Below are 10,685 nucleotides of genomic sequence, written 5' to 3' on the forward strand. Positions count from 1 at the left end.
GTTGCTTAGGGCAAAAAAATGGCCAAATCGTGACACGGCGGATAAAAGCACCAAATTTTGCATGTGGGTACCTTTTGACATACTAAGTCAAATTAGAGCCGTAGCCCACGGAAAAAAATTACCGTTTGGCCAAAAAATCCAAAATGGCCGCCAATGTGTGAAATGCTGTAGAAATATATACATACCTATGTTGATTTTTATCAAATAAAGTTTTTTCTCAATGTTTTCCACATCCTTATTACCCATATTATGCAAATATGTCAGATAAGAAACGAGTGTCCTTGAACTTTTTGAAAAATCCAAGATGGCCGCCGTATGGCATAGGAATACTAGAACATGTACAAGGGTTTTTAACTAATGCCAACTGGGAAGATGCATTGCCCACTATCTAATTAATTTAGTTTCTGAGTGCCTTATTACAGAAATAATATATTTGTGGTGAGTAACTAACCTTTATTCGCAGGCATTTCGAGAAAAATCCAAGATGGCCGCCATATCAAAGGAACACTATAGTATACATATAGGGCTTCTTCTGCCATGGAGATATAATATTAATTGATAAATTAGGTTTGTTTCTGAGTATTTTTACATATGTGATGAGAATGTTATGCATATCCTTTTTGAAAACAAAACAAAATGGCTGCCATTAGCCATAGAAGGTGGGGTTAAGTTAATGCCTGCGAGAGATAGGCTTCCATATAAAATGAAGCTAAATTCAGTTGTTTTTTATTATCATTATTATTATTATTATTATTATTATTCCGTGATACATATCTGTTAGGTAATTAATGTCCATATTTGATCATTTTGGGGAAATCCAAGATGGCCTTCTTTTCCCCATAAGAAACCTGGTGCATTGGATTTTATAGGCACTTCTAAGGAAAATCAGGGTCATTATGATATTTTGTCAAAATACTTAAGGGTACACACTTGTTACCCACCAGACAGATATCTCAAAGTCCAAAAAGAATGTGGGAAATACCGAGAAACAAAATTCATTTTATATTAAACCCAATGTCTCTCTGGCACTAGTTGACTGTACTATTCCTATTGTGAATTGCAGCAATCTTGAATTTTCTCAAATACGCAAGATGCACACTTCCTACACACCAGATTTATATAGAGTGAGGTTAATAAGGATGTAAACATGTCTGAACATCAAACTTTATTTCATGTTGGAATCAATGTCTGAACTTTTCCATTAATTGACACCTATGTGCATTTGAATGATATATTCCTATCGCAACTGGCAGCTATCTTGGTTTTTCTCCGAATACTACTCAAGGATACATACACTTTCTACACACACAGAGTCTTTCAAAAGGATAAATAGGATGTGAAAGGGAAAACATTTAAAACAATCTTAAGTTAACTACATTTAAATTGTACTCAGTGTATCTCATTATTTGATTATCTGTACGAATATTCTAATGACAAAAGACAGACATCTTGAATTTCTTCAGAATACTTCAAGATGCACACATGCTACAGACGAGGTATACACCATAGGGTAATAATAAATGGAAAGAAAAACGTAAATTATTTTTAAAACAAACTCATGGTAATGTAATTGTATAACGAACCACAGGCAGCAATTGAAACTTACCCATTAGTATTCCTATGTCAATTGTAGCTATCTTGGATTTTCTCAGAATAGATTTAACCCATTAGTTTTAACCCTTTGTAATACTAGAAGAATTCCTATGACATATGGCGGCCATATTGGATTTTCTCAAAATGCCCAAGAATGCATGTTAGTTACTCACCATATACATATTTCGTGGGTGGAAAGGATGTGGAAAACACTCAGAAACAAACTTAATTTGATAGTGGAAAATTAATCTTTCCAGTTGCCATTAGTTAAATCCCGCGTATACTAGAATTCCTGTGGCACATGGCAGCCATCTTGGATTTTCCAAAATGCCCAAGAACATTTAGTAGTTACTCACCACGGACATTTTATGTGGGTAATTTGATAGTGGACAACGTATCTTTCTAGCTGGTATTAGTTGTGCACTAGTATTCCTATGGCTGTTTCTACGGCATATGACAGCCATCTTGGATTTTTTCAAAAAGTCCAAGGAAACTTGTTTGCTATCTGACATATATGAATAAAATGGGTAATTAGGGTGTGGAAAACTCTGAGAAAATGATTTATTTGATAAAAATCAACATGGGTATGTACATATTTCTAAAGAATACCATAAATTGGCGGCCATTTTGGATTTTTTTACCAAACGGTAAATTGTTTGGGAGGGCTACGGCTCTTATTTGATTTAGAATGTCAAAAGGTAACTACATGCCAAATTTGGTGCTTTTATCCGCCGTGTCACGATTTTTTCCTTAAGCCACCGGACTATATTTAGACACTTGGATTACACATTTTAAGTGTGTGAAAGAAACATAATATCAGGTCTATCAATTAACTCCGTTTTGGGAGTTTAAACCCCTTGAGTATCGAGAGAGAGAGAGAGAGAGAGAGAGAGGGAGAGGGAGGGAGGAGGGGGTAAGCAAACTTTTTGACGCTGGTCGTGCTTACAGAAAGCTGTGAATATAGAAAATACCGGTTTATTACAAATGCGTTGTTACAGAGTCATTATGTATTTTCAAAGATATTTTATTCAAATGGAATACATGCAGTTGATAACAGCATGTGCATGTCTGAACAACAATCTAAAATTCAAATCTTATTCAAAAGTCATTTTTTCATAACTCTATTATTTCTGAACAAAATAAAGCTTTAATATTGTTGGTTATAAAAGGAAAAAACGTCAAAAATGTCTGTAGTATCTGTGTAAGGTGACGGGGGATTTTTTATCAAGTTAGTAATTATTGAAAAAGAAACAGCCAAGACTGGTTCCCTGCAAGCCCTAGTTGACCAAGCTACCAACCTGACTGCTACAAGACATTACATGTCTTCACAACCGACTACTTATATAACAAGCATTAGATTGCAATCGTGCATTTGCATGTGATAACGTAGATTTAGCTAATTTTCTAATTCTACAGATACTAAACTCATCCGCCACATCTGCAGCAATATTATCCACCCGTTGTTTATGCTCCGGTGGCTATTGATTGTCCTGTTTGGTACCTTCAAGAATCGTTTCTTTTTATTTGCCTTTGCCTTTCGATCCAGTGTAAGACGTTAAAGCCTGTTAAAACATCAATTTACTCCCTTTTAGTCTGCATCGGTGACTTGTGACCCTGGTGACTCTTCAGTTTCAACACTTGGGTCTTGAAGCTGTTCGTCCGGTTCTTGTTCCACATCTGAGACTTCCTGTTGGTGATCTCTGTCGGTTCCAGGATCTTGGCTGTCATCAATGGTAACTTCAGAACGGGAAACCTCCTCAACCAAACTGATTTGAGAAAAGGACGCTTCCCCACTTTCTCCAGGATGTCTTGTTTGTTCACTAACTGACGCTTCAGACTGGTCTACGGTTTGTAAAGCTCCTCCTGTCTCTCGTTCGTAAGTGACGGCCACTCGTTCCTCAACTGCTCCACTCAGGCCAACTGTTTTCTGAAACCGTGCCGTGGCCCTGTCAAAGACCGAGGCCCGCAGAGGTCCACGAATGAAGCCCTCTTCATACATCCTACGACAGCAAATACGACAGAAGATGTCATCACACATGAACCAAGCAAAAACGTCGTTGTGGTAGCTTTTTTGGCAGCAGACGCCCACGCATGTTCCCCTGAAACTAGAGCAAAGGTCCCAACGCGGCCATGAGTGTGTGCCCCACATGCAATGACGCCCACAATATCTAAGGCATATATAGAAGATGGAGATGTAAAGAAACACCAGCCCAACGCCGGCAAAAGATATCCCTGCGGCCACGTGGAAATAGTCTTCCATATCCGACACAACTTGGCACGCGTCCATGCGAGCAAAGTAGAATAGAATCAAAATGGTTAAAACAATGCCGAAGACAATTAATGCAAAAATCAAAGCACAAATGTAGAGAAACAAAAGGCAGCAAAATGACAGTTGGTACAGTTTTGACTGGCGCTTCACACAGCAGCGGTTAAACAAAACAAAGGAACAGGAAGTCAGAGCAAAACAGACAATCCCCATCAATAAGCAAAGTAAGCCAACTATAACCGACCCGCTACTAATGGATGCTGTTATACATATTTCTTTTGGTAATGTTTTGTAATTTATGGCCTCATTAAATGTCAGAGCCGTTATAGCAACTAAAATGAGTAGCACTATAATGATTGACAGGCAGCAGCAGTGGCCACGCCCATGTAATTTATACAGTTTCTTTTCTGTCTTCAGATGGCGCAGAAGTCGTCGGCTTTCAAGATAAGACTTATCGGCGTCGTGGAACACAGCGTTGTTTTTAATGAAGATATCCTTCATGCTTCTTTCAGCTCCCTGCTCGTCAATTGACTGAAGCATGTCAACCACATGTTTATCAATTTCAGCAGCGTTCCATTTTGTTTCCTGAAAAATATAGGCAAATAATGAGTTTTTAGATCAGGAGCACTAAGGGTTTACGACCAATCTGGAAACACGAATCTGCCCCTGAAGGGTGCGCTGCAACACTAAACAGAGTCTTCAAAGACACTTCCATTGGGTAAATTATACCAATTTCTTGTCATTTGTCTGTTAATTCATGTTACATCTGAAATGTAAGGTGTTGAAGCAAAATGCAACAGACTCTTTTTTTTTTCAATCTGGGTGTAGGACGCACGAGTATATTTTTACACGTTCTCTTTACCTTTCCCTGACGTTCCACGTCCTCGTCGTCCATGTTGAAGGTTTTGTTGAGGTAAGCGACCTTAAGAGGATACGTACTGAGGATGGTATTGTCCAGAGGGTCGGACAGGGAGAGGTCATCTCGCAAACTCTGAAACATAAAATACCATTTACCACGCCTTAGCAATATTAAATAGCCATTTTTGTAAACCTATTTTTCTCTGACTATTGATGCAAATCAATGGCTCGGAAATCGCTTTCTTTTGGGAGTTTTTCAGGAATCGATGAATTGTTCCTGTTCTGTTTATCAACTGAAATTCTACTTTTGAAGCAGCTTTAAAAATGAAATTCGCATATTCATGTGTGCGGCTTTGCCTTTTCAGATGAAAGTGCAATCTGCGCAAAAACGTAATAATTCAAGAAATCCTCTAATGAGTTCAGGACAGTTTTCAACATGCGTATTTCCATTTGACAAAATATAAAAATATCACTGCGGTGTTCAGCTTATATCCCTTTCAGGCCATTTTTAATAACACGATTGTGTAATTTGAATTTTTGCCTTCATTCGCTTCATTTCTTTCTTTCATTGATTTTAAACTCATTAAAATAGAATAAAAAAGTTCGTGTTTAAAACACTTTATTCTCACCTTGATGGCTCTAAATCCGCTTTGGTTTTCCTCAGCTGTTTCACGGATGATGTAGGTCTGATGATAACTAAAGCTGCACTGCCAAAAATCACCAGCAGTGACAAAGAAACAGTGGCGAATTTGGTTCGTCAGGTCGTGGCGACGTCTAGCGGTCAGTTCGTTCAGTTCCACTATCTTTGTTTTATTGTCACCCTCATCGAAGTCTGAAAGACGATATTGTTGTAACATCAGGTTTAGGAAAATTATTTAATATATTTCAATTTACAGTAGCTGAGTGTTGAATTTACAGAATGTTTTATATGTTTCAGATTAGAGCAAACATTAGAACCTGGACTACTTACTAGAACCTGCGATGGAAACGGCTTTCGGAAGAATAGGAACAAGAAGTAGAAGTTGATATCCACGACCTATAGATGTGCTGTTTTATGTTTTTATATTTCATTCCGATAGACAGACAGACAGACAGGCAGATGTTCATCAACTTTCAGTTTTCTTCAAAAGGATTTTCATTTTTCATGTGTCAGGCAGAAATGAACAGTGATGCGGTAATGCTTTACACAGAAAAGTGTGCGTGCTGCGTGCGTGCGTGCGTGTGCAACAAGTCTTTTTTTTTTTTTTTTTTTTTTGACAGAGAAAATCGTTTGAATATCCCACCAAACCATACATGAACTCACACTGTAATGGAACCTCCACTTTAAGCGCCAATGTCAAATCAACTTTTACTGGGTATTGGATCCCAGCTCTTCCTATTTCTCTCCCAAGACACCTCAAGTACAGGCCGTTTTCCTGTGTTCCTGGACAACTCAGGTACAGAGTTACCGCAGGCCCTTTGGTGGTGACAGAATTAGAATTGCCACACCCAAGAGCCTCACAGACCATTGCCCGTAAACCCTCCGTCACATTCCGTGCCGATATCTTTCCGTTGCCACCTGTCGACGCGCCGGTAAGACTTCGGAGTGCCCTCTCAACTTCGTGGTCATTTGTACCAAGGCTGAAATAGGACAGGTGCTGGACAGGACGATCCCGTATATTTTTGATAGTTGGTAGAGAATTTCTTGTCATGGTTAGTTTTGAGCCGATTTCGATGCGCCGCTTGCTGGCTGTGTCTTCAATGAAAGGGACAAGTAGATAGTCGAATTCATTGGCATGTTTGACTTTCACGCCCTCGTAGAAGCTCCCTGCCGGCATCAGTTCAAAATTCAACATTAAATTTGACGATATATTTCCACTTTGTGATCTGTTCAATTTGTCTAAAATTTCCGTATTTAAGTACGAACGAACTCGCTCTTCCACATCCTCGGCATCCTTCAGAAGTCTTGCCTCGTAGGTGTCTACATAGCTTATGTATCGGTTCAGGAAAGGATCACTTTTTATTTTTCCCCTTGCATTTACAGACTCAGTGGAAATTTGCCGTCTGCTCCCGTCCACTCGGTCGCTGTTTGGTAATGTGTCGTCTGGCAAGGGGGCGGCTCTGAATGCAAATGGCGAGTGAAGATCACTCATTAATTTCTGATACTCTTCACTGGTCAGTAGCGATGGGGCGTTTTCCTCCATAGTGTTCCTGCAATGAAAACGTGAAATATCTGTGTTTATTAAATGTTTTACAATTGGTATAGCTCTCTTTGTGTGTGTGTGTGTGTGTGTGTGTGTGTGTCAGAGAGAGAGAGAGAGAGAGAGAGAGAGAGAGAGAGAGAAGGTGGCGTTTTAAATGAAAATGTAAAATATGTTGATATCCTGTCCTACGCCCTGAGTACTGAGTGTATTATTACTACAAACAGCTATTTTTGGTTCAAAAGAATTGACATGCATTGTTCATGGGTCAAATGCTCAACATAATAGCAATGCTCGCTGCCATTATCAATGTATAGGCCGATATAGATGACGGTATTCTTTTTAGTAAAAAGGCACACGCACTGCTGTGAATCATAATACAAGTATGAAATTGTTCGCCTAAACAAATAAGGGTTCAGGCAGAATTTGATTTAATAAATAATGGTCCTAACTTGTAACGGCAATAAACTTCATTGAGCCACTTCTCAAACTGATGATGCTTGATCTTTGCTCCTTTTAAATGCGACACTTTCCCTTTGTTATGTTATCGTCTAGTGATGCACGTTTATTACCTGTGTAAGTCAGTACATGTACATTTAAAAACAATCTGTCGTGGGGCCTATATTTGGCCTACACCAGCACTGAAATCACGTCACATAAGTAAGTCTATACATGCTGCGTGCGATCCTTGGTAACGGAGGCTGATTACAAAGACGTCTAGGGTCTGTTTTTCATATTTTCTATATATACTGTCTAAGACATCCTAGCTTACGGTCTGTCCATTGCCCTGAAATCCATTCAGTAAAACCCAATACAATCCATTCTATAGGAAAATCAATACTAGGCATATACCAAGTACAATGAATTATAGATTCACCTAGTAAAGAAGATGAGGCGAAATGAAAGCGACGGTGTGCAAAGTTGATTGTACTCAAGGAAAGTGGATGTTTTTTACCCGCACAACCGTCGGTTCCAGCACCACTCTGTCGTGATCTTTCCCCGTATCTATCTATCCTGGGTTGTATTTCTTTTGAAGGAAATCTAGCTTACCTGTTATGTACCTTTCGATGACGAGGTTAGCAAGTCGAGATTGTCACACCCTCGTGTGCCGTTGTCTTACCTGAAGCGCGTGACCTGAAAAAAGCGCTGTGGTTGATAGTAAGGCAAACCAGGTCAAACATTGTGTCGAGTTAACCAACTGCATTGCTCCTAGTATAACACACCTGATAAATGAGAGCAGTCTCTACGCTATTTGCATGCCTCGACAAAAACCTAGATCGATCACTGATGGATAGATGGAAACACAAAGCAAGTCCTGCTATTCACATATTATGCCAGGATCTGTCACGCCTTTATTTTCTTCTTTTTTGCCTTTACATGGCACGCGGAATAATTGGCAATATGTCACTGTGTGAAATGGTATATGAGAGAGTAAACCGAATTCAAATGCACAATGACTTTACATTGGAATATCAACGAAACGGGCAATCAAAATGTGCACTGAGAACGCCCAATTGTGACAGATGAGACGTTACAATTCACTACAACCGCACTCATTCTCCCAAACACAACACAACTTCTTGTGAATACGTTTTTTTAGGGTCAACCAACAATCCAAAGCGATTACCCCTACGCCATCTCGGTGAAACTTTATATTATTAAAAGAGGCACATTTGAAAATATTCCGGTGTGTAATTTGATAGCCATGGGTGGCGCAGCAGTAGGCCTAAGTTGTCTGAATTCTAACCCGCCAACTGTGTGCTTGTGCGTGTGCGTGCGCGCGCGTGCGAGAGCGTGAGCTTGTGTGCGTTTGTGTGTGAATGGTCCACAAGGCTCTCTTTATTTAGACTCTTTTAAGAATTTAAAAATTGAAAAGAATTTAAGAATGTAACAGATTGCACTGTAGACCCCTACTGATGTGCGATAAATAGCAATCCAGATTTTTGTCCTCTTTTTGAAAGTGCAACTTGGCAACTCTTTCAAAAATTCATATTTATCAACAAAAACTGAAGAGCGTGCGGAACACTGGAAATGCATCTGAGCCCACAACAAACAGGCTCAACCACTGCCCACTGCCCATTAAACACTGACCAGTCCACACTCTTCTCGCCACCACAAACTGTAAGATAGTCACTGATGTTTCAATAAATAACACTTGGCCACTACCCCCTGGTTATAAGGCACGAGTGTATGACAAATACATATATACGTGTATAATACACATAGCTCGAGGTCATTCGGTGCTGTTTGCTCTGCCTAATTTAACATCTGGGGACTGTATCACAAAAGTCCTTGGTCCGAAAATTGGTTTTAGTTTTTAGACCAGATATTCGGTCTACTTCGGATTAAGTTTAATGCATTTAGTACATTCCAATCCACTTCTATAGAGTTAGCATCGGTCTGGTATATATGTCTTGGTTGTCTTCTTATAAAACAGTCCCAATGTTGCATCAAATTGAGAACCTCTAATTTTTCTTGAGTTAGACTAATTTTTTGTCTAATTCTTTACACCTTTTTTTTTTCAGGATTAAGGCATTTTTGAAACACCCAATCCTGAATGCTATACGGCGTTTCTCGGCATTTTGTTTTTTTTTTTTTTCTAGAGGCAGGGACCTATGATTGAGACCAGTCTAACGGCAGCGGCAAGGGGTGGGTCACAAAATGGATTAGATCAGTCACTGTGGTTAGAAATCGTAATTCGATATTATTGGCTTACATAGGTCGGCCCATGTCAGCCGGAAACCGCCCTGTGCATTCCTTAGACTACTGAATGTAAACTGTACAGGGTTTTTTTTACCCAACGACAATATTAGAAATATGCTACGCTTGCGTGTTGTATATACATCAATCTTGTACCCAGTAAGGATGTTGTCGTGATTATTCAACGCTGTTGTTATTGTTCAAGTTCGATCAATAACCTTTTCTAATAAACGTTAGTGATATGCTCACATTTGGCGTGGAACAAAAATTATTCGAATGATTTTAACTTTAATTTGGCGTTACTCCAGATCAAAAATTTTTAATGACCATCAACATTACATTAGTTTTTTTACGCAATTAAATACTTACGTTTTACTCTAACATTGAACAATTTATCCAGCGTGGGCTCTAGAATGTAATTTTTTTGAATTTATGTTTACGAGATGCACATTTGACTTCGGACAAAAGGTTTGCTTATGTACGACCGTATGAGTTAAGTTATAGTAATGTACATGTAAATGCACTATCATCTCTGCTGAGACTTCGACCAGTAGCCCATGCCATAGAATGCTTATTACATATTCTGATAAAAACGAGGCTGTTAAACGTTGCTTCTTCAAAGCAAATACATCGACGTAAATAAAGCATATTACTCAAATAAATTCAAACTTGAAGTTCCTTACAGCTTTTATCCAAAGGACTGTACTGATACTTACAAACATTTTTTTTGGGGGGTAGTTAATCTCGTATTGATTTCACACGATTCAATATGCAAACCATCTTTATTTATCGTTTTATGTTAGATAAACGCATTGTTAATCGGTTTGAAGGTAATGCGACCCTATAGATCCCTAATTTATTTGAAGAAATTTGACTCACATAAATCAGTTTCACCTTCAACACGTCTACGCTTGCAAAATATAGGTGCCGTGGGCGGAAGCGGGGGGGGGGGAGCAATTAAGAGCGTTAATTAATCAATTTAGTTATTGCTTAAAACCTAGACGGGTTTGATTAAGCAGTTTTTAAACTGTCGGAACCAAAACTATTTGCTGTGCACCTTAACGGACACTCGCCTAAAGCGTAAAGTG

The 10,685-nt window shown here is 39.0% G+C and overlaps 1 protein-coding gene across 1 annotated transcript; it reads right to left on the reverse strand.

Annotated features, from left to right (window-relative positions):
• Window positions 1-2,571: 2,571 nt before the first annotated feature.
• On the reverse strand, window positions 2,572-8,175 carry LOC106179482 (uncharacterized). The gene is made up of 5 exons (XM_013563124.2): window positions 7,948-8,175; window positions 6,021-6,907; window positions 5,347-5,549; window positions 4,722-4,850; window positions 2,572-4,444 (listed from the first exon to the last, which is right to left on the reverse strand). Exons 2-5 carry the CDS (start codon window positions 6,898-6,900, stop codon window positions 3,182-3,184), a joined length of 2,475 nt encoding a protein of 824 aa, XP_013418578.2. The 5' UTR covers window positions 6,901-6,907; window positions 7,948-8,175; the 3' UTR covers window positions 2,572-3,181.
• Window positions 8,176-10,685: the final 2,510 nt, after the last annotated feature.

Source organism: Lingula anatina, chromosome 3 (genome assembly GCF_051362555.1).
Source record: "Lingula anatina isolate TDL-2025a chromosome 3, LinAna3.0, whole genome shotgun sequence".
In the NCBI taxonomy this organism is placed as follows: Eukaryota; Metazoa; Brachiopoda; class Lingulata; order Lingulida; family Lingulidae; genus Lingula; species Lingula anatina.

What these genes read in the sequence shown, in the direction of transcription:
- LOC106179482 (XM_013563124.2), bottom strand. Translation starts at nt 6,900, where the DNA reads ATGGAGGAAAACGCCCCATCGCTACTGACCAGTGAAGAGTATCAGAAA. An exon ending in GCGGATTTAGAGCCATCAAG is followed by an intron (nt 4,851 to 5,346) that starts GTGAGAATAAAG and finishes TTTATGTTTCAG; the next exon opens with AGTTTGCGAGATGACCTCTC. An exon ending in ACGTGGAACGTCAGGGAAAG is followed by an intron (nt 4,445 to 4,721) that starts GTAAAGAGAACG and finishes TATATTTTTCAG; the next exon opens with GAAACAAAATGGAACGCTGC.